Source organism: Phasianus colchicus, chromosome 1 (genome assembly GCF_987193195.1).
Source record: "Phasianus colchicus chromosome 1, bPhaCol1.hap1.1, whole genome shotgun sequence".
Lineage (NCBI taxonomy): Eukaryota > Metazoa > Chordata > Aves > Galliformes > Phasianidae > Phasianus > Phasianus colchicus.
Window position 1 is genome coordinate 36,272,800 of NC_143436.1, and position 24,819 is coordinate 36,297,618.

The following is a 24,819-nucleotide window of genomic DNA, read 5'->3' on the forward strand; positions in this document are numbered from 1 at the left end:
GAGATAGGACATGCTTGTGCTGCTCTTCTCTCCCCAGACCTGAAATACTTGTATGTGGAAAGCCTCCAGTGAGGCTGGTGAGAAAGGCCATGACTTGAAGGCCTGTATGTGAAGGATCAAATTCTCTCCATCAGGCCCAAATGGTGTCTTATCTGCCACCTACCCTCACAGCTGGGCCTGATGTGAAGTGGGGCCAGGAGGGAGGTTACAGTGGTGGTATATATGCATAGTATTCATCTTTGGTGGTGTTGAGCAGCCCCAGCACCAGACATTGGGTACAGACTTGGTAACATGGACTGGGACCAGCTGAGTGGAGTCCATGGCCTGGGCACAGCTGTAGGATAACTAGGAACCCGTGCAGTTTTGGTGTCCCTGGAATAGAGACCAACAGCCATGGGGAGGTGTCTGGATGAGCTCTGCACACAGGCAGCACAGTGTCTGTTGGGATCTCGGCAGGATTATCGTCACAGGTCTGAGATTTAAGGCTTCAGCTCTAAGACCTGATAAGTATTAACAGAGTGGGGTGGTTTGTGTGTAGGTATCTCAGAGGCGTTGATTTTGCCTTCAGATATGAAATATTTTCTCTCTCTGGTGTGTGTTTTTACAACTCTATATTTGCAATTACATTTTATTGGACTTTTGATACCACAGCTATCAGCTTACAGCAATAGCAACTCATTTGCCATTTGTTTCTTTTTGTGGGAAAGTTTAAAATGTATGAAGTTAGCATTATCTCGTGCCTCACTTGCCTTATCTCCTCCTTGTGCATATCATTCTTAGAGAAGAATGACCATAAGAAAACTTCTTTATTTGGAAAACTTTTTTTTTTTTTTTTTTTGTCATAAACCAAGACAAAAAAAAGCATCTACAAAGAGGTTTCAATTGTTTAGCAGCAGCCAGTATTCTTGTTTTCCCTGTTGTGCAGTTGACTTACAATTCTGGTGCATTTCCATTATTTCTGAAATATGTATTTTTTCATTGAATGGGAAATTGCAGGAAAAATTAGAGATCTGCTATGTATGACTGAGGATTTTAAAGGCAGTGGGATTTGTCTCTACAGCATGCTGACAGCTTGGCTCTGTGAATCCTGGCATGGAGAATAAACACATCTTAGAAATATGTGGAAAATCATAATGAGCATTCAGGGAATGTCCCTCACTATATTCTGATGCATCTCATCCTATTTGACATCACCTGATAGGGTCAGGGTATATAAATAGGTCAGAAAACCACGTTGCTCCCATCACTTCCTCAGTCTTTTCAAGCTTTGACCGTTTCTGTAGGTTTGCTTCTCTGTTCCAGGTAGACATCGAGTTAACTTGCATGGTAGTTCACATCTCTGCCAGAAGTGTTTCTTGACAGTTCAATACAGTCAAGACATCTGTGTTTCTCAAAATGCCTTTATTCATGCAATAATTCTACATTCTTTATGCCAGTGAACATGAATTGTGAATTGTTGAGGTTGCTGAAATTGCCCGTTTACTTTGCTAAGGCAAATAGTTTACCAGAAGTAGTGCTAAAGGGAGCACATCATCCCAAAAGAAAATTTAATATAAGTCAGAGCCTGAGGATGTTTGCAACAGTGAGATAGACTAAATGCACAGAAATTTTTCTGATAATTCATCCCAGCACGAGTTTCTTTGTGAGCTAATGAATGGAATATTTTAACTAACCTGGAGCTGCCCTCCTACGTGTGGTATACTGTCTGTTTATTGCATAATAGACTGTGGGACTTCAGAATTGTCATCCCTAACCTAACATCTTTCAGTATCTAACAGATGCCTCTGTGGGACCTAACTGAAGCTTAACCACCCAGTGGCTACTGTATGGCCCTTGGCCTCCTCTGGAGGAGTACTGTCACTGGGGCAGGGAGAGCAGGCAGAGTGAATGGAATTGACAGCAAAGTCATTGCTCATGAGATGCACAAAAGTCTGGTGGATAGCATCACTGTGCGCTCTTAGCAGTGGCCATGCTGAGAAGAAAATGATGGAAGATGAGCAGAGCTGGACAATGAGAATCTGGGAAGGCTTTTGCAGGCTGAGCTATGCTGAGACAGATCAGCTTACGTCCGAGCTGGGGGGATGAAGGCAGAATCAAAAAATTGTTTGAGTGGAAGGGACCCTTAAGTGTCACCTAGTCCAACCCCCCTGCAATGAACAGTGACACCTACAGCTACATCAGGTTGCTCAGAGCCCCTTCCAGCCTTATCTTGAATGTCTCCAAGGACAGAGCATCCACCATCTTTCTAGACAACCTGGTCCAGTGCCTCACCACTCTTACTGTAAAAAAATTCCTTATACCCAATTGAAATCTCCCCTCTGTTAGTTCAAAACTATTTCCCCTTGTCCTATCACAACAGACTCTGCTAAGGAGTCTGTCCCCTTCCTTCTTATACCTCCCTTTAGATACCTTAAGGCCTCTCTCAGATCTTCCAGAGCTTTTTCTTCTGCAGGCTGAACAGCCCCAGCTCTCACAGCCTGTCCTTGTAGGAGAGGTGTTTGTTTCATCCCCTGGATCATTTTTGTGGCCCTCCTCTGGGCACGCTCTAACAGGTCTGCATCTCTCCTGTACTGAGGACTCCACATCTGGACACAATACTCCAAATGAGCAGTACTCAGGGCAGCGCAGGGCAGAGAGGCAGGATCACCTCTCTTGACCTGCTGGCCAGGCTGCTTCCACTCCCTTGTGAAAGTTGTATGAAGGAAGATACGGAGGAGGTGTAGTGGGACTGGACTCTAAGTGTGGATCTGTGGGAGTTTTATATTAAATGGCTTAAATCTCCTTTCAGAGGGAAGAACATTCCTGGTCTGTGATAACAGAACTAGACGGTATACCAGATTTTCTCCACAACTGCTGAAAATCCTTCCTATATCTGGCTGCCAGCTGCAGCTCCCCACGAGTGGAGGCCTCAGATCAGTTACCTCTGCTGCTCCCCTTCTTGAGAGAGGGCTATGGCCCCTAGATAAGCTATGTACATGCTCTAAGGAGCACAGACCAAGACTTATACCTCCCATGCCTAGTTCATTAGAAATTTTGCCTCTTCCATTTTTCTCAATGGAGTTTTAATATGAAGTATTTTATTTTTATTTTTCAATCTGTTGTGGCATAGCTTCAGCAGGACCATAGCAGGCTCTTGCCTCCACAAGCCACAATAAGGTGCCTGATTTGTTTAACCATACCTCTAAGTATTGGAATTTAGTGGGCTGAAGAGGGAACTGAGCCCAAACCTCCCCTAGCTCCTTGACTAGAAACCAGAAGTGTTGGTCGTCTTACAAGGATGTTATGGATTTAATTCTGAAGGAGCATCCATCAGATCACATGGCAATATTCAAGGTGCACGTAAAGTGGAAAAAGCCACCTCTGCTCTTCTTAACTTTAGTGTTTCCTCTAGGCAAGCCCACACATCTCACTACTATGTGCGCTGGCTGGTTTGAATCCATTTTTGAGACACTCAGTCCTCTCTGCAAGTGTTTTCCTCACAGGGTCACAAATTTGAAACCAGTGACCAAGTGGCTTGAAGTATTGCAGTGCCTTGTGTTTACATGCCTGAATCCTCTGTTGGATCTTGCTCAGGACTTGTCTGAGCATCATGTCTGCCTTTATGGACCTTCCAACAAACATCTGTGAGAACCACTTTCAAGAAAATACAGGAAGATCAGCCAGAACCAGAAGCACTGTTAAGGATTTCTTTTACTTTTTTCATTAGAAAATTCTACTATGGCTGTTTCTTTGGTATCCAGGTTATCCAATAGGTGATGCATTTCAAATGTCTCTGGAGCAGTAGCAGAAGTAATGCTTTTTCCATCACTTACCACAGTCCTTGGTTGTGAAAATGTTGCAGCATCTGTTACAGGATGTGCAGAGTCAGCACTGGGCATTGTACTGGGACTATGGAAGCTTGGTAAGCTCCATCGCTGAAGGTTTCTCTCGTGATCTGTTCTGAGACCAGCTATGTTACTACTGTGGGTTTCTTGTTTGGGCTCCCTTATCATGCTAGGCAGTGACTGATGCATCTCAGTACCTGGGAAGTGTGCAGTCACTTCTGAGGGGAATAAAGAAAGGTCCATAAGAGACACATCTGCCTCGGTTAGGCTCCTTTGGGGCTTCTCTTCCTGTGTGACTTCAGTGCTCTCTGCTTGCAGAGCTGACTTGCCCAGCACATCAGGTGCTTTTTCCTCAGTTTCAGAGTTGATGACCTCAGGAACTGGCTTGTTCGTCTCAGATGAGGTGTCACTGTCATTAAGCAGTGCCTCATTCCTGGAGGTTTCGCTTATAGGTCCTAGATCCCTGCTACTGTGAAGTCTGCTACTTCGGTCAGCTCCTTCGTGTTTCCTCTTGAAGCTGGAGGTAGAATGTTTCCCCCTAGTGTGCATTTCCTGCAGCCGCCTGATGTGTCCCTTCTCATCTGCGGGGAAGAACACCGAATTCTCACTTGTCTGCCGGTTGTAGCGCCTGTGAGTGGGGGAGGAAGGGCCCTCGTGGACGCTGAGAAATCTCTTAACTCTCCTCAGCACTGAATGTTGTCTGTGGTGTTTCTCTTCTTCCCAGGGCCACTCTTCCCCATAGAGGAATTCGGTATCAGCCAGCCTGCCAAATAAAGTAGGTAAGTAGGTGTTACACGTAGGAAGCGTGCAGTCTGCAAGCACATATATCCCACTATCTTGTCAAGAAGACAGAAATGTTAGGAATCAAAAGCCCCTATGTGTCCCTCAGAAGGGCATGGAAGGGATGAACAAAGGGTGAGAGTGCCAAGAAATAGCACCTTTTCCTTTGGACCAGCTGGGTCACCCAGGAATCTCTCCATCTCCAGATGTCTCTTCTGAGGACAACAGTGGGATGGCACAACTGGGCATGGGCTCCATTTCATACTGGGGTCAGGAGCCAGGTAGCCAGACTGCTATACTGGATATTTGGCTCCAGCTCTTTGGGCATCTGCACGCAGCTGGCTTGAGGTTAGGGTGAGGGTAGGGGGAGAAGGAAAGCCTGCTCAGTGCTGTACGTCTAGAGAGTCCTTCAGGCAAAAAACAATAATAATGAAAAAGCTACTCCTGGAAGCAGAGCGAAATGGTTTATAAAGAAATAAATAAATAATGTTAGACTCAGGTGGTCAAACCTCATTTAATTCCAAGGCATGACAGGGTGTCTGAAAATCTCACCTGTAGCTGGTGCTCTTCCCCTTCCCAGCCTTGTGGTTAATGAGAACAGCTATTGTTTTGCCTGCCATACCATGCACTACACACTATTATCTGGGTGCATCTCAGAAGACAAGTCAAATAAGGCCATTCAATTTCCCTAAGGGCAAGGACTACAAAAGGACATGGGCCAAACCCAAGGCAAGGAGAGCAGGGAGGCAACACTGATACAAAAGGACAGAGGGAATCTCACTATGCATTTATGAGGTTGTTGGCTTCCTATTAAAAATTGTTCTCAGACTTAATAATATTTATTCTTTTTTTTTTTTTCCCCTGGTAATTAGAGTAAAATAAATTACAGTCTATGGATTTATCTTTTCTCATGAGTAATGTATAGGTTTTTTTATTCCAGAATGAAAGAATTTCTAAAAAGGTGGCATATGAGAAAAGGAACCAATACAAAGCACTGTTCCTTGTAGTAGAAGGCAAGCAGAGCTGGAGAAATAGGAGAAATAAAAATGAGAAAACATCAGTTTGGTTTTCCAAGGCCAAATGAATTTTTAAAAAAAGACACATTTTTTGTTTTGGTAAGGCTGGATTTTTTTTTTTTCTGAAAAATTGAAAACTTGTTAAGATAAATTATGAAGTTACAAAAAAGACTTCTATACTGCCTTTAAAAACATACTCAGATAAAAATGTTGACTTGCCCTGGCATTTGCTTAGGCAGGATGATATTTACACACACTGACTTGTTTTATGCTAGAGTATGTCACAAGTGCTTAAACTCAACACCTTCTAAACTGATGGGCCCATCACTGCAGTCTAATATAGACTGCAACAACTCTGGGTGGTCCCGTAGACTCTCAGTATTTCTGGGTGGTCATCGTGTATAACTCCTCTTCTTTACCCTTTCACAAATCCTGACCACTCCAGCTTCCTTGCCTGGTTTATTATTCAATTAAAGGCTGTACCACATTTCAGATCACTTCCTGTTTATCTTCTCAAAAATCTGGACTAATTTCAGCCATCATCTGCTACTCAAACAAACAAAGGAATAGCTGTTCGCTGTGTATGGAGAAGCCATAATAAGTGGAAAATTATTAAGAAGTCTGTCACTGTCTTCAGGTGCTGTCTTGTACTCAGAGAACATCTGTGAGCACTCCCCCAGGGCATTCTCTAGTTATTAATTAGACAATATGTGCTATCGATGCGCAATCTGTATGGGCACAGGGATTGCTGAAGACATTCTCCCATCAACACCAGGCTGCCCACCCCCTCCCAGCAACACCCTTTCCAATCTTGACATTTCCCACTCACAATATGATCCTATCCCTGGGCCCCATGCCTCTTTATCACGTTCCCCCAATGGAAACTGTCTAAACTGTGTGTTACAAAATGCAGTTCTTGAGGCAGCTGTCTGGATGAGTGCTAATGAGCAGGACTGGCCACTGGAGACTAGTGAAGGTCCTGCAGCAGTCACTGGTACCAGCCCACATCCTTCAGCTGCGGAGGTGGGGGCTGCAGCTGTGGCAATCTTGGTGGTGGCGATAGGGACTGTTGTGCCACTCACCCCATTTCAATTGTTGATCCAAGGAATGAAGGAATGCAGTAATCAGCAGCTGCTTTTGTGTAGGGCGGCCGGGCGGAAGAATCATTCCAGTAAATGTCTCTCTCCATTCTTGGTAAGTTCATGTGCATCTCATCCACCGCCAGAAGTGAGACCTTAGATTTTTTGCATAAATCATGTCACATTCAATATATTACAGCATACAAAATAACCTGCTTTGTACTCCTCAGCTCGATGTTTTTTTAGAGACCCTTTAAATTAAACTATGTGCTCTGGGCATTGTAAAGAGACTCAATATTACTAAAATCCAATCTCGATACCTTCCTACGCTTGCAAAAGTCTGAATTTTATTGCAACTTGAATCTTGTGCTATGAAGATGTTTCTTTGGGTCTGAAGTCCTTTCTTCACCAATGGTGTGGTTAAACGGACTTGTGATCCCAGCGTGCAGTGGGTAGTCTGTGTAATGTGTTATGTTCCTCTGAATGTTCCACTGGCTGAGAAGATTTCTGAGAGATTTCTTTCACATTTTAACCCCTTCAGAATCAAATGTGACCATCCCGGTTTAGGGCCTTGCAAGAGGTCTCATCAAAAGGGCTCTGCAGCACCCTTGCAGCAGCAACCTGAGGTAGCATTAAGCCAGAGACCACACTTCGGCCCCTCGTGAAGACACTGCCACAGGCCCCACTTATTGCCTCAGGGCTCTGCTTTGGGATCTTCTCTGAGATATTATAAAAGGAAGATTAATATACAATATTGCAATTGTTAGACATTCAGATTAGCAAAGCTTGTTTTCATCTAAATGGGAGTAGATGGCTTTTGGATTTGGCAGGATTGACCCACATTACTTGCTTTTCCTGGCATAAGGTGAGCTTAGAGTTGGAGGTCAGCTGTTTGCATGTTAGTCAGGAAAAAAGCAATGCCAAATACCCAAACCAGGATGCATTAGCTTATGAAAATACAATCTGGGGACCATAGCTACAGGCACTCCTTCAGGGAAAGAGTTTGTTTTAATGACACTCATTGCCCTTAATTTGTACCTCGATGTAAGAAAGGGGATTAAATGTAATGACGATCTATGATACCGCAAAGCTGGAAGTAGAAATAACAACAGCAACCTGTAAATTTCTATCGATGCACCAATTAGTTTCAAAATCATCATCATCTTCTCCAAATGGATTAATAAGTTGTTCCGCAACCTGGGAGGGAAATGAGACAGTGAATAGAGGTTAATATGCAGTGTCAGGACTGCTGCCTCAGAGCAAATCTGATTTGATTTTCCTCTCTCTCCCTGCCTGTCACTAGCAATCATAACATGAGCTTCAGTGTGATGTTTGTGCCAGTCGAGCAGAGGAACATCTTGCTTTCCCTATGCATGCAGACCATGGTGCCTCGTTGGTGCTGTCAGTCATGATTGTTGGCCCTGGTTTACAGGAACTGAGAAATGTCCGGGCTGCTGTGATTGTCACATGAGATAATCATTACCTTCCCTCACTGCTTCTCAGGCTGACTTACATAAGTGATTTAGCAATGGAAGGCTCTTTCGTTGCATTATGGTCTATGATACTCCACTGGCCCACTCAGTATTTCTAGGCAACATAGCTGAGGCCTTCTGGAAGGAACACAGCCCATCCCCTGAGTCCTGGACACCAGCCCCTGGCTGCTGCCGACTGACCTGAGGTCATGCTAACTGTATCCCCCTCAAGGTTTGAGAAAAGCAGCCTACCAAAAGCCTTGGCTCCAGTGAAAGTCATTTGTCACAGTAGCCAAAGCCAAGAGACAGTCTGAGTTTGTTCTTTAATTCAACCTGGAGGTTTCTGTTTCTGTAAATGAAGTGATTAAAGCTGCAAGGATAAAGATCATTTTGTGGAGGACGTGACTGCTCAGGGAGCTCAGGCAGGTCCATGGTGAGGTGCCTCAGGGGAAGGAAACTTCTTGGGCTGCCCTTGCCTCACCTACTCCCCACCTGCTAAAGCCTAAAGAAGTGGAAAAATAATCAGAGGCTGCTCCAGGCCTCATGATCACCAAAAAACATTGTGGGGATGAAATCACTGCTGCTGAGGGAGAAAAGAAATCTGAAATAAGAAAACTGGAAAAAAAAACAGCTGTAGGAAATTCAGACTACTTATTTCTCAGTTTCTCGGTGAACTAATGTTAAATATCCTCCCCTCCTTCACATTTTTCCCCTTCTTCTTGTTTTTTTAAGCTAGTGATGCCATTGCTGATCCTGGAGGAAGCCAGGGCCATGCAGGGCAAGTGGAGAGATCCCACGTTCAACATGGTGTAGGGCAAAATGATCGCTATGGGCTGCTATGATCTAAATAACTCATAATAGTAAGGCCGTCACTCCCTGGCTATTTATTCGCATGTGCCTCATGTTTAAGGACTGCTCAACTGCACTGTTACCTAACTGCTTGCTGACTCTCCTTGGCTTGTTGGTGGAAGATGACGAATGAACTGCTGAGAAGACAAACTATAAGAACACAAAAGGAGGCAGGAGGAGTGAGAAGCAGAAGGGGAACACCTCTGCTCACATTTGGTTGTGTGCCCTGGGGCATTACATTTCGGGTACAGCTATGTGGCTGCTGGAATCAGATGATGGCAGAATGCAAATGGCATTGTGGGTCTCCAGGGAAGGCACCAGATCAGCTCAGTGTTAACCTAGGAATTACTGCCCAAAAATCCACTGCAAAACCTCTCCCATGAGCTAAAAAAAACAGTGAGCAGGGTTAGGACAGAGGACATTTCCTGGCCACTAGCTTATATTGTCTGGAAAAGAATGCAATGCTAGACAGCTAAGCCCTGTATTTGGATGGTCTATTGCAGCAATGAAATAGGGATTTAGCAGAGTCTCACGTGTTGGGAAACTTTGCCCCTGTATTGCAGGTATAACAAATCAGGCCTGAGGCCAAGGAATGAGCTCAGTTTTGCCATCATCTCTGAGGAATTGCCAAGTTACTGGAAGTCAATAGTGCTGGCCCTGTATGCACACTGGCAGCCAAAACCAAACACACTCAGCAGGAAACAGCTTTAACCTTCAGAACAGAAAGACATGTACTCTGTGGCAGTCTGAGGGAACACTGCTGATTTTAAGTCTGGCTTTTAAAAGCTGCTTTTCCTCCTCTTCATTTTCTTATGCAAAAGATTTCTCAGTTATAATGATATTCCATATCTATTGCCTAGAGTTGGCTGGAAGCCTGTAACTGGAAAAGATGGATGTTGATGGAGAGGAAAGCATCCCCCCCATGGCTTCCTGACACATTGGGCAGGGTAGTCAGGAGGAGAAGTTTCCAGTTTTGTAACCCACCGGGACAACCTTGAAAGGCAGTGCCTAGAGACAAAGCCTCATATCTATAATTTCAAAGAAAATTGGTGCTGAAATTAAAAAAGATAGGAATTTAAGGCCTGCAGGTATCTCACTTGCTATTAAACATAAAACATTATTAAGCAGGTGGCAAAACCAAATGGAAATCAAAGGGATATTTTATGAAGGGAAGAACCAATCCTAACTCTTTCTCATGTGCAAAGTTTTCCACATCCATGGATACTGCGTTCCTCCTGTAGCAGGATCCTCTCCCTTCTCCTTTCCCCAGGCTGGCCCCTATACTGCAGCCTCCTTCCCCCCCCAACAATTTCCTGCCATACAGGAGGGTATGATAGAGGGTACGGTAGAGGAGCTTACCCTGCAGGCCTCTGAAGAGTGGGCAGCTTTGCAATCCCTCCCCAAACCCTTGCAGTCCAACAGCTTGGTATGCTGTGTTTTTTTACTGTACCATTTTGAGATGGCTGTGGGAAAAAAAAACTCTAAAAATGGGGGCATTAAAGGAAAGAGGGCCAATTTTGTACCATTTATATCCTGAAAAAAGTGAACTCAAAATTTCCAGCTATGATTAATAATCCCAAGAGAAAACCTTTAAGTACGTGGGCCCTAATGTACAAACTTGCTTTTTACTTAAAACTTTTCTCAGTCTATCTTGATCCTCACTGCAAAAAAGAAAGCCAATGTGAGGTGTGTGACTTAATTACTCATCTATCAGATCAATAGCAATATATTAACTAACCAGGCATCAATGGGCTGAGCGGTAGCATCCAAGTCCTTCCAAAATTTTTCTTTTTAATGAATGCTTTTATGCAGTGAAACTGTAGGCAATAATAGCTATCCCTGTTTGAGAGCCTTATGAAACAGGAGACCTTAAATTGGCTGCATCATATTAGTTAGCAGCAGACACTAAAGGCAGGCTGTGATCATAAGACGAAATTGTGATTTAGTTCCTTTCAGCCCATGCCAGGTCTGTAAAAGTATGTGCCCACTATATAGCCAAGTGGGAAGAATATTTTTAAAATTTTTCATCTGTTACTTTATAGTCCGCATCCAGGGACCAGATTTTGCTAGAGTAATGCTTTCTTAAGGAGTTGTTGCTGTGCTGCTCCAAATGAAATTGTATGTTTCAGGTTCCTGAAAACTCCTTATGGTAAGATCTTTTTGAGTGGAAGTAACGACGTACTAGATAATTTTTCTTTATAACTACAGGAGATGTTGGGCTGAATTTAGCTTTGGTGTAACTCCCTGAAACCTTGGTGATTTTAGTGTGCCACAAATCTGATATCTTCAGCAGCTCATGTGGGGAAGGTGCCCTCATTGCCTTCCCAGCAAGCCAGCTTACCTTGAGCCATCCTGCGTAGAAGAAGAACTGTAACAGCGTGAAGATTGGAACATAAAGATCTAAGTCGTGTCCCTGATACCCTTGGTCAGTATCCAAAAACTGGCGGCCTATCAGGCAGGCAAAGAAAAAGGTATATACTGCAAGAGTAACGACCTGCAAAGAGAAAAACTTAATTGGAAATGTAATAATACAGTCTTATGCATAAGGCATCACAAATCCAAAGGCCTCTGACTGCCTTTTGTATATTATTTACAAAATATTATTTACAAAACTGGAACAAAATGTTTCAAATAAAGAGGACGCAAGAGTAACCACTGCCAGGAGGTAGACCCAGGAAACAAAAATATCTTGGAGCTTTCTTACTCTTCCAAATTATGCAAGGATTTCAAAACATCTCCACGTTAAACATTAATTTTAACATTAAATATTTAGCCAGATGCTGATACTCAACAAGACCCAGACATCTTGGAGATGTCAGTCCAGACTATGGATGTTTGGCACAAATGTCCCTTTTACGGAAAACATATTTCAAAGAAAATAAAAAAAAGAAACAATTCAGTACCTGTGTATAGACCAGAGGAATTCCAACCCAGTCATAGCCAAACAAAAGGCTACACCAAGATCTGAACTTATTCATTTCCTGAATGAAAAAAAAAAAGAGAAAAAAAAGAAGAAACATATCCCAACAAACTAAAATGGTGTTAATCCTGAATGGCAAACATTTAGTTATAGTCTATTTTTATACATGTAAAAGGACAAGGAGACAAGATGGTGTCATATAAATTCACAGAATAATAATACTCAGCAGCTCATTGTAATGTTTGAATATTCACTTAATTTATGGAGTTGGAATGCTTAATATAATATCTATTTCTTCACAAATGATCTTTTGTTTCTATCTTATACAACTTAGTGATATATGAGAGAATGCATTTTATTATAAAACTAATGTTGGGCCACTTAATAAAATATTTAGGGAGACTGTTTTCCCCGAAATTGACACTAAAATCTTCAAAATACCAAATAACAATCAGATTTTTTTTTTCTGCAGTAATGGGCCAAGTATAAATTTACAGTGAGGCTTTTACTCACCAAACTGTTGTTTCAAGTAATTCTTTCTTAGTCATATAAATACAATCCCAGTGAACTTCTGCTGTGTGTGTCTGAGTGTACACTGGCACACCAGAAAAGTGTTATAGATTTTCTCTAAGATCTTTTAGATGACACTGGAGAGCTGAGTGCTCTAAATCAAGTTATGTAGGTGAAAAGCTACTGCATAGCAATTTGACACTGGTTTGCTGGAGGTTTACTTTTTCAACTTACATTCATTAGTGTCTGTAGATCCACACTGTCTCGAATTCTTCCCTCATTTCGTGCCTTCGATGCCAAATTTCCAAACCAGACAAAGGGAACCCAATATTTCAGATGAGGAGACTTAAGGTCATCAAATATTTTTCTTTCATGTCTTGTCATAAAGCCTGTTTATAAAACAACAATAAAAAGGAGATGATTTATTCTGTGTTGACAGTGCAGCTTTTGTTATATATAATTACGTTTATTTGATATTTGCATAGAACCATGCAAAACACCAATCATGATTCTAACCAGTAGCCTCTTTTTTTATTTATTTTCTCAGGATGGATCTTGTTTGAAGCAATTGGTTTTGTCCTAACTACCTGAAAAGCAATCCCCATCAATCAAGATACGTGACAATTTGCTATGCTTCAGCTCTCCTTTGTGACTGCTGATACGTATAGCACTAAGCCTTGTACAGATTCACTAAATTACTTTCTAGTTTCATATTCTACTTTTAGAAAAATAAGAAACTGGATAACATCAGTCAATAAAGTATCACTTTTCAGCAATAATGGCTTTTAGCAGGATGTCATCATCTGTTCCGAGGGCAGTCGGATGACCTGGTTCTAATAATTTTTTGGTAAATCTGCAAGGTAGTGAGCAAGAAATGGAGCATACAAGCACATGTATGAAACAGAGCTCAGCTGAGAGCATGCCTTCTGCCAACGAAATGCTTCTCTGCCAGATTTTGTATTTTCTTTGGGGCTATGCAGGGGCACGAGGGGAAGGAAATGGAGCCACGCAGAGAAGTGCCACTGCTAGCGGTGCACTGGGCCAGGCCCCGCTGTGGGCCTGCAGATTGAAGCTGTGTTCTGCCTGGCAGCCTGCCTGGCCTGGCGCTGGGAGGGCACCGTGCTTCCCACTGAGGCAGCCTGGCCTTGTGAAGCACCGCTTCCCTCTGTTGTAAGGAACTCCAAGGGCAGCCAGGGCTGTGTTTGACAAAATCTCCACTGCCTGGGATTGGCACGGGAGCAGCCTGCTTTTTGGAGCAACGCCTCAACCCCTTGAGCTTTGTGAACTGAAAAGCTTTGCTCTGCTCTGCTCTCCTCCTTCCATCCACACCTCTAAGAAAAACAACCTCGGAAATTTCATGAAGGGAATTTTACATTTTCTTTTGCCTAAATCTCAGATTTTCTGGGATTGGAGCAATCTTTAAGTCTGGGAAACCTAAATTTTTGCTCAGATGGATGCAAGATTTCTTTTGTTGTGTTGATTTTAGCTCTGAAACAGTACAAAGTTACTAACAGAGTAGCTGCAAAATAAAGGACTCGTCCAACTAATTAAAAGTTTGAACAATAGTTTGAGTGCTGAAGATTCAATTTTGAATTGAGAATAGACATTAATTTTTCTAGATTCCAGCTATTAACTAGGAGTCGGCCTGCTCTTACTGATGTTGCTAATTATACATGCAGCTGTGAAAAATAAATGTATACAAACTCACACAGTTGTTTTTCTTGTATAAATATGTGAATAAGACAAGAACAGGTTTGTTAAACGAGGCAACCCTGATGAGATTGATGCTGCTGTTGTATATTTGGAACTGCACAACGCAGGAGGTATGAAATACTTTAAGTACTGAGATGGAGTACAAGGACAGAACGCGCTGCTCATGAGCTAGAAGAAAAGCAGTTCAGCAGTAAGACATGGTACTTTTGCAGAATCCTGGAACAGAAGAGCAGAATAAGATATAGCTTTTAAAGGTCTCTTCACAGTTTGCAGCCAGCTCTCATAATGAGTTGCACAGAAAAAATTGGGCAATCAATTTCTTGTGCTAGTTATGACTGCTGTGACTCCTGAGTGCCACTCTTTTAGGCTATCTTTGATTTTCATCTGGCCAGCTTTTCCCAGCAAGATGGGAAAAGAATGTTTTTATCATACTGGAATTGACAGACAGAATACCAAAAAAATTGACAGTCTGGAACATGAAATTCCCTGGAGAGGCTCTGGGAAGTCATTATTGAGGACACAGCCTGAGGGGGACATGAAGAATAGCAAAGCTCCAGGGATCAGTTCAGCTTTCCACTTAAATTGGGTACATTTTTGTTCAGAAAACCAAGACAAAGCACCATTGTTTTCACAATAGCATTTAAATTGCCATTATTTTTAAAGTCAAGGCATTCACGTTTATACTAATTAAACACTGCCTTTGATGGACGTATATAACGGATAGTAAAAAATATTAAACATTTCTTGATTGCTGTTATTGCTGGCAAAAGTTATTGCAGTAAAACCAATATGCAGTACAGAAGCACTTGTAACTGCTTGGATAAGGAAACACTTTCTATTCCATCAATTACAGGAGATTATATTAAAGCTCATTTATTAAAATTAAATGGTTTTTAAATACATTCATCAAATGTTTATTTAAAAGTATTCAAAGAATTAATTGAAAAAACTGTCGGTTTTGACAAGAACTGGAAGATGGGGCCAGTTCCAGAAAACTGGAAATATTTGGCAAATATTGTGCCAAGATATTGAGATCTCAAGATCCATCTCGAGAAGGATGATCTAAGGAATGACAGGGAATTAAATGCTTGGGAAAAAAGTATTAAAATCTTGACAGGTGATACAACCGATAAAGAATGAAGAGAGAGTAATGTGAGTAGTGTCAACCAAAGTAATCTTATGGAAAAATTATTAATGAGAACATAACCCTGTCTGGAAAAATGTACTTGTGCTCTCCCTGAAGTGCTTCATGGAATGTTTGGGTCTCCCATCAAAATGGCATGGACTGAGGCAAGGCTCTTTCAAGATAACCATGTAAATAACTATAACATCTCGTGGTTAGAGGAAGAAGGATCCGATAGGCGATCATCTCCCACATCTCCCCAGAGTGTGCTAACAAAGGCTAAACAGATATAAGTTCTACTTTCTGTTTCTCGGTCATGTGAGAAGGACTAATTAGGTGCTTCATTTCAGTGGTAGGTCTGGGTCTGTGAATTTCAACCAGCAGTAAGCATTCATGTCCCTGGTTTCATATCTCATGTTTCTCTTTGTAACTCCCTACTGCTTGTCTTGGGCTGCTCTCTGCCCAGCTGTTGTCTCATTACTCACATTTTCCAAGATTCATACTCTTGATCATCCAACTTTGCTCTCTCACCTTGCATCTAACAGGATTTGTAAACTCATGACTGTTAGGCATTGATGCTTGTGGTGCATGTGTCACAGTACTCAACATCCCATTGTCATGGATCTACATCAATCTACTGCCTACAGTTCCATAATCAATGTTAAAAAATGAAAGAGTAGAAAAGAGTTATGAGGAAGATCTAGATATGAAGACCATACCTTGTCAGGGAGAGACTAAAGAAGACCGATCTTGTAAGTTTCTCAAGCCTCTATACACTCTGCTAATAAGTAGTTATTGATAGGAAACATTGATTTTATCTAATTAAAAAAAGAACAACCAAACCCATTTAAAAATCCAGTGATTTAGAAGATGACTGTATGCAAGTTCAGACTTGGAATGAAAGTCCACTTTTCAACAGTGAGTTCACAATTGTGAATGTCAGATCTGTTTATTCTCCATTGTACTCAGCTGAATTTTAAATCAGGGCTGCTTGGATTCCTAGAAGGTATTATAGTTCAGTCAGAAATTGCAATTTGAAAAGGAGATGGTGAATAAGCTTTTATGCCATGTGTTGTGGATGAGTCAGACTAGATTATCATAATACTGCTCTCAGATTTAAAACTACAAATTTAAGCAGTTCATTTGCTGAGAAGGGAAATGTGTAGCAGTACTTAAACCATGGTGGTTCTCAGTTTGAGAACAAAGTGCAAAATCGGCACAAGTTGTGCTCTGTAAGTATCAGATTCTGCCACTCATGTTCATATTAAATGTTGCAGTCTGTTATATAATGCTGTAGGGAATTAGGGAGGGGATAATTGCAGAGTACTATCTTAATCACTCAGTGCTAGTGGTAGCAGTATCTACCCTCAAGTGCTCAATACCACATCAACAAAAATTCTGTGGCACAGTATGTATAAAAGTCTACACAATCTGTACTGAAATCCACCAAGATGCCTATACTGTCAATATTTAGTTATGCTGTTTATACTAGAATGCTTTCCAATGTACAGGGGGAAAAAAAAAAAAAAAAAAAAAAGAACTCTTGTTTTCCAGTCTACAATTTTGTCTGTTTCGGAACAGATTGTCTTTAGCAATAGGGAGGCAGAGCTGGATTAGCCTGTTGGAAATGTGGTAATTTTCCAGTGTGTGCTAGAAGCAGATTGCTGGGGAGAGTGACAGAAGCTTCCTTGACCTCTTGCAGGCTCAGGTAAACAATTTTGTTGAAAAGCAAAAGCAATAGAACTTCAACTGAATTTTGAAAATGGGGTAAAACCACAAATGATTTCTTATGGTAAGATGCGTGCATTCTGCATTCTGCATTCTGCATTCTGCATTCTGCCTGGATTTCTTTTTTTCAACACCCAAAGCTTCTTGCATATATTTGAATTTGTATATGTATATAGGCACTGCATAATTTAACTTGCTACAGCTTTGCTTACTAATCTGTGCCAAAGGAATAATTTTAAGAAATGCAAGATTTTCAATAAAAATATGACTTCTGCTATTTGGAGGAGATCACCAAATCTCTGTAGAGAGAAAATAAAAAGCAAACACCTTTCTACCCTGTGCCCCCACCCTTTTGGGAAAGAAAGAAATTCTCAGAGAAGCACACAGCAGTACCTGCACCCACCACATGGTCCATGGTGGGAAACCTCTTGTACACAGCTGTGCTCACGGAGCGAAAGATCAGCAGAGAAGTTAAATTCACATAACGCATTAGAGTCCTCCTGATCAAGCGGCCGTATTCATCTCTTCCCTGGACACAGCTAGAGATCAAGAACATCAGTCGATCTGGCCATGGCAAATTCACAAACTGGTTCCACCAGCGATTCACCACCAGCGTGACATAGAAACCTGTGTGTGAGAAGGAAAAATGTTCAGTGCCTTTCAGTGCTTCAGTTTAGCTTTGATTTAGATTGTAGAGTGTCATTCACATCACTAAGCTGCTCCTTGTACCAGAATAAATGTAGTAAGTCAAGTTGAAAACAGTATGCAATCAAAACTTACTATTTAGTAGACACTGCAACTTCATGACCTGTTACAGCTGAGTACCTCATACAGTGTTAACACAAACTTCCAGATTTTCTCTTTTGTAGTAAATGTTGAATGTATTTAGTGTTTTGAAAGGTCAGGCACCATGTATCAGTGTTAGTGGGCACTGTATATATTTATACATATATATATATGCATGAAAATACTTTTTGTTGGGATATTAAGAACCGAGTATAAATGTTGATGTGACAAAAGCAACTTGACTTTAAGGAGACCTTCCTTAAACTCCCTCATCTCTTCAATGCTTCCATGCATCAGCATTAACAAGATGCCTGAACAGAGACAGTGTTGGAGAGTAATTTCACATGTAACCAGTACTTACCAAGCACAAAAGTTACTGGGATTTGTTCAGCGTATTTGTCACAGTAAATTGATAATTTTTCAAAGAACCGCTTTTGGCTTCCTGTAAGAAAAAATCTGCAGCAAAAATAAAATGTATATGTCCTTTTGTAGTATTCTGGCTCTAGCTAGAGTGCAAATACATACAAGAGAGCAAGCTTGGCTAATGTCTCCAGGCAGATTCTTAAAGTGCTGAACACTTGTAGCATGTAATAAAGAAACTGGAGAAGATGATAGTATTCTCTTGCCTTTGTAGTTTCCTAATTCGACTAGCACTACTAATTAGAATCAGTGCACACTGAGAACTAGCATGCTATCCCATCAAGGCCAATGATGACAGTAAGAGGTGAGTCAGCAAGCAGAGCTTGCTCTCCTGTTTTCCAGAGAGCTGCTTGACAAAAATGCTCAGGTTTGCTTGAATTGCAAAAGGTTACCAATCTCTATTGGCTGTTATTTGAAAATGCCACATATAGTTGCAGCAGTTTTTGCTCTTTCTCCCACAGAATTTTGCTTATCCACCAAACGAAAAATGCAACAGTGCCTATCTAATAGTGGGGAAAAGATTCACCACATAGTAGAAAATGAGTGGAGCCCAGCAGCTTCTTCCCATGGCGAGAGTTATCTAATGAAATACAAAAATATGAGCCATTATTTTATTTGGATATATGAGTATTACAGCTACTCTTTGGTTTCACATGGCAAATATTTAGTGGATTTTCTTACGGTCTAGTTGTAAAGTCTAAAGTGCATATGAAATGCTTTCCATTCCACATTTACTATGGTTTTTAATTGCTAACTTTTGGGTGAAACTAGTTAATAAATTTCAGACTTTGGTGGTGTTTTTTTGATGTATTAATACTCTAATTTTCTTTCTGAATGCACAGGGATAGACCACTGAACCTGTTGCCAAGTTGTTGATTAAACATAGACAAACAGATGCTTATTTTCTTTGCTATCCATAAAAAGAAAACGTTGCGATTTAATTACAGATCAAGGTAAGAGCTGAATCATGATTTTGATACTAATGTTAGTGCACTTCATCAATTAAAGGCTCACTGCACTAAATGATGCATTGCTGCTGCTTAACTCACACCTTGGTAGAACAAGGAGCTGTTCCTCTCGTGCTGTGCTGCATACAGGCAATAACCACAGCCGTGTTCCATGCAGTCTTGCAAGATTAGGTCCTTAAAAGTAAAGCTTGGCATTCTCTTCTAGCTTGAAGGAAAACCTCATAGTTCCTGAGAAAAGACTAAATATAACCTCTGCCTCAAATTAATCCTTTTTGTGTTGTCAGTGAAATTACCTCTGAGTAGCTGTCGAACTACAGCAAGCAGAATGAAAGGCCTGTTTGTATCAGTCGCATCAGAGAGGCATGCTTGTTGTCAGAACAATAATGGCCAGGTAGAAATTGTGAGCTAGCTGTGGGCATTTGTTTGTCTGAACTAATTCAGGTTAACTTATTTAGCTTAACTTCAGAAGAATTGTTCAACCCAGGCAAAAGACTGAGCTCATTCAAATCATAGAATCATAGTCACCGAATTACCAAGGTTGGAAAAGACCTCCATGATCATCCAGTTCTAACCATCCACCTATCACCAGTATTTACCCACTAAACCATGTTCCTCAGTACAACATCTACACGTTTCAAATATGATAGACTGTATTTTATTTACACTCCACATGCTTCTATGGAACTTTAAAGTAAATGTGGAAATGAGAGGATATTAGAAATGTCCAAGGAAAAGCCAACTTTGTAGTACCCCCCACCCCAAAGTCACTTATCAGCCTAATGCTATGAAGTGTGAAACTTCAGTACAACATTTAATGAGATGTGAATTGGAAAGAGTGTACCTGTATAATACACTTATCGCTGTGTAAAGGGTAGCAAAAACAATAAATTCTCTGTACAGCAATTTGTAGATGCTGCCTTTCCACTTTAGGAGTAATCTGTGAAATCCAAAGAAAGTGGCATTTGCTACTTTGCTGGAATAAGTGACTGTCATCGTCTTGGCAGGCTGAGCCTAGAAACAGTAGAAGAGAAGCAGGAAACCAACAACATTTTAGACAGCATATCCTAACCTGAATGCAGCCATGTATAGATAGCTAGATACACAGACACACACACACGTACACACACATAATGCTAGATGTATACAGATATACATGCTGTGTTTCTATATATAAAAAGAGAGAGAAGTGTGGAGGTGTTGTGGTTTTGTGCCTCGCTGAGACCTGCAGGTCGATGGATGGGGATGGCCCCAGCCACCAGCCAAAGGTACGGCCAGTGCCAAGCCTTGGGTGGCAGCAGCAGTGCCAGAAAGGATGCATCACACCTCCAAAGCCTTTATGTACTCCCAGTTTGCTCCTGTCTGGTGCAGGCAAAGAAAAGAAAGTAAATTTGCTTGAAAAATATCCAGTGCTCCAGCAACAGAGGCAAAGCTAAAATTCGTAGATGCCCCTTCCTCCCCAGCCAGTATTTTTAGCTAGCTTTAGTAATTATGGTCATCGAGAAGCAAATGAGATCTGGAGGCAGACTCTTTCATTAATAGTTACGACAGCACTGAGGGTGGCTGGGGAGCCCTGTTATTTGGCTCCTTGGCAGGAAGGCACGCTCACCACTCCGCTTCGGCATTGCACAGCCATGCAAAGGGCCATGAGGTTGCTCAGGTCCACAGTGCGCAATGCAGCCTAATTAAAGAAGTGCCAAAAACATACAGGTAAATATTATGCTCTGGTGTTCATTCTTGCTTACTGAGCGTAGGGATGCCACAGCAGCTTTTATGTGCTTACAGAAAACTCTAAATATGGCTGACAGCAGTTTTGTACAGCACTAAAGAAAGGGAGCAAACAAGACAAGCGCAAAGCCTCAAGGTAGTTATCATGTAGACACTCGTCTAAATGTGGTTCTTGGCTGTATTTTCTTGGTGCCACTGTAGGTCATTAACTCTCAGAACAAAATATGAACCCACGGTTAATTGATGGCTAGATAGTATTTAACACAGTTTGGCTACATCTCCTCTGCAGAGCATAAAAACCATTAAAATTCAGCTGTAAAAGTGCCACTTCTACTTATCAGGGAAATCAGCAATGAAAAGACACCATAAGCCTCCTATTACTGACAGACTGTCTGTTCCCATGTGCCGAATGTCTGCTTGAGTTTACCAGCTTGGGCTCTGAGATTTTTGTTTTTTCAGTGGTTTTTGTTTTTTGCTTTTTTTTTTTTTTTTGAGTTGCATAGCTTTTATTCCCTAGCATCCAAATGATAGCTTTTCTGCTTCTAGGACTTGGCACATCTCTTTCAATTTCATTGTTGTTGTCATTGAACTCCAGAAAGTTCATCTTGGGAGCCAAGCTGACTGCCTGGCAAGCAGCAAGCAGCCCTTCTGCTAGGAAGCCTGTGGTCAGGATGCAACATTTAAGAAAATGGAAGTAAAGATCTCCATTCTTGAGCAGAAACGGGGCTTTATAGGCATGGAAAGAAGTCTGTGGCTAAGCTACAGGGTGAGAATAGGGCATTGTCAGTGCACATTGAGTGTCCTGAGATAGCTATAGGAGAATTCTGCCCTTGCCTGTGAATGACAAACTATGTGTTCAAACAGTAAAGCGAGGCAACCTTCTCTCCACTGATATACAGCTCATAATGGAACTGTATAGAGGCACAGATATTGACAAGATATCTGATAATGTGATGACTTATACTGGGCTGGTACTCTTTCAGGGTGCAGGGAACAGAAAGAGAAATCAGACAAATGCAGTCTGAAGTAAAACATAAATTCTTGACTGGGGAGGCAGTCAAACATTGGAACTGGTTTTCTCTGGTGTCGAGATCTCCAGGACATTTTCTGTTTATTTTCCTTTGTCATGGACCATGAAGGGAAAAGGACTGCAGCTGTGCAGGAAGACAGTGATTCACATCAAACCCACAGCTGTTTCTGCCCAGAGTTCAGAAACCATCATCACTGCCACTCCCTCGAACTGGGCACAGGACTGTGTTTCTTCCCCCACTTCCCTCCCCATCACTGAGATTTGTGTATGTAGTGTGTCCCCCTTGGCTTTCTTCTGAAGCATCAAAGACTGCATGGTGCCAAAAATTGGCACTAATTAGCTGGACAAATTGGGTTCACCTCTGCAGCAATTTCTACCTGGAAATGCCTAGGGGGTGGATTTTGGCTAAAGCTGCAGAGCTGTAATGGTAACAGGATTCCAGATTAAATATTTTCCCCTACATTAAACTGGGAGAGGTGATTTTTCTGCAATGTGTCTGCTTAATTCCAGAGGCTACATTTCACTTAATCAGATTCCTGCCACCTCTCTTAGCACTTTGTTTGAAGCCCCTGGATGTGAGCAGAAAATTTTCACATGAGTTTAGGAGGTGCTGGATACCAGCAAATTTTTATTTCTGCCTCTGGAATGGGGCAAATAAGTGGGACTCCTACAGAAGTTTCAGGCTGCGGTGCCCCTGCTTTCTTTCCTTTCCTGACCTGAGACACTCTGCATTTTAAGCTCTTGCTAAGCAAATGCTTTACTGAACATTCCTCATTGGGTTTGTACAGGGGATTCAGGGTGAAATGTAATGTCCTAAAATATACATTAGGTCATGTTAGGTGATTGAAGATCGCTTTGGACTATAGGAAGCCATGACAGACAGCAACATACCTGTCTGGTTAGATCTCACAATATCTTAAACATAGATTTAATTCTACACTTGTGTTTTTCCTCCACGAACAGCTACCCTCACCGGGGTACAACACACCCACATTTACGTGTCAAGTTCTCGTGTGAATCTTGGCACTATGGCTGACTCCTGCCCGGTGGTCCCAACTTATGGGGCATGGGCAGCATTTGTCTGAGAGTTCTTCCAGCATTACTCATGATAACAGGAAATTAAAAAGCTAAAGCTGAGGCTGGCAGGAAGAGCAAACGATCCCAATGCCTCCAGCACATTCCTGCCTATCTTGGCTGGGGCACAGAGGGACAGAGCTCTGGATCAGACACCACAGTAACTGCTGCTGTGGACTTGCCTATCAATGGCATTGCCCTGCCTTCATCAGCAGATACAGGGCTAGGCTTTTTGTTGGTTTGGATTTGAGAGTTTTGATGACATGACACAAGTTATACACCTTTTGTGCCAGCAAATGCATTGGCTCGCATCTGTGACATTACTTTCCCTTTGGCTCAAGAAACTTTCTCCAGCCTGAACTAAGATGTGAGTTATAAAGCATTTCACTTTTGCTAAGATCATCAGAAGCTCTTAGACATAAGTGCCTAAAAATAAAAGATTTTTTTCCCCTACTGATACTGAGACCAAATGTAAATGGCTTTTTGCCTGGCTGAGAATTTCAGGATGCATTAGTGTTCAGAGAGAAACCACAGTAAAAAATAACAGCAATCAGTGTTCCCTAACTGACCATTAAAGAGACATTACAGCACATATAAATAAATAGTGCCTCTGCACAGACCTACCCCTTGTCATTGAGTTATCTGATATACGAGTGTATGCTGTATTAGAGAAAACAAGCAAGAGAGATTCGCGCTAACCAAATACAAAAGCACGCCAAGCACGCTCTGTGCCCACTGACCTGCTGCGTGGATCTGGCAGTCCAGGCACGAAGGCAAATCCCAGACCCTTCCTCCTGTTCTGATGTCCCACACGGAGATCCCCTTGGGCTGCTGTTGTCCCGTGCTCTTCTCTTAACCTAGAGCAGGGGATTGCTTCCACTCAGTCCCAGGAAGAGAGGACTGACAAGCACAGGGGTTAAAATGACTTTCCACTTCTGGAAGGCTGTTTTTGCCAAGTCCTCTGCCCTGTCAGTTACACAGGGAACAAACGCAAGCAGCAGCGGCAGCGGCAGCTGCTGATCTTGCTCTTTTCTAGTCTATAATTATAACGCCGGTTGCCGTCGGAAGGACCCCTTTCATTTGGATGCAGAGTCTCACCATGGCTTGGCTGGCACCTCCTGTTTTCTATGTTTTACTTCCTGTCCCAAAGTGGGACAGACAAGGAGCATTTTCCACCGTGACCTTTAAAGATTTGCCTCCTTGCACCTAGCGCTGCAGAGACACATTAGGGAATGGCACGGACTGCACCTAAATAGGAAGACTGGACAACCTGGGCAAATTGGGACAAACTGGGGGGGGATGTACCATGACTGATCCTGGATCCCCCCCTGGGGCGCACTGCTGTTCTCTTGCTGTCCTGCTGCCTGGAATTGGGAAATCAGAACTGCAGGGCACAGTGCAGAAATCACCCATTCCTCAAAACAGGTGTAGTTGCTGTTATAGGAAGTCATACTGGGCTCAGTGAACCTGTTCATAGCAGCCTTTGTGTGGCTGGAGGGAACTTCTTCCCCCCTTCCTCTCTGCAAAATGAGATGAACTCCCTCTTTAATGACTCCTGGCATTAAGAGGCAGTTGTAAATGGTGACAGACTGAAAGCCTGGGAGATGTCATAAAATGTTGACATAAATCTCTATGGAGAATGGAATAATGTGACTATGAAATAAATAAAAAAAGTCACAGGGGGACAGAGTAAGCAAGATTTATAGACTTAATACATTTTATGATAAAAGATCTTTCCCCCTGCCTCAGCCCCATTATAAGGCACAAGAACTCTCCAAGAGCACTTATTTAATTAAAACTCT

The 24,819-nt window shown here is 42.0% G+C and overlaps 1 protein-coding gene across 1 annotated transcript; it reads right to left on the minus strand.

The window, feature by feature from the left end:
- Positions 1-1,405: 1,405 nt before the first annotated feature.
- On the minus strand, positions 1,406-24,597 carry BEST3 (bestrophin 3). Its single transcript, XM_031589476.2, has 10 exons — positions 23,758-24,597; positions 20,030-20,199; positions 18,162-18,256; positions 17,408-17,641; positions 12,685-12,839; positions 11,924-12,001; positions 11,362-11,514; positions 7,816-7,896; positions 6,703-6,854; positions 1,406-4,587 (listed from the first exon to the last, which is right to left on the minus strand). The coding sequence occupies exons 2-10, from the start codon at positions 20,179-20,181 to the stop codon at positions 3,678-3,680; spliced, it is 2,010 nt and encodes a 669-aa protein (XP_031445336.2). The 5' UTR covers positions 20,182-20,199; positions 23,758-24,597; the 3' UTR covers positions 1,406-3,677.
- Between the last annotated feature and the right edge of the window lie 222 nt (positions 24,598-24,819).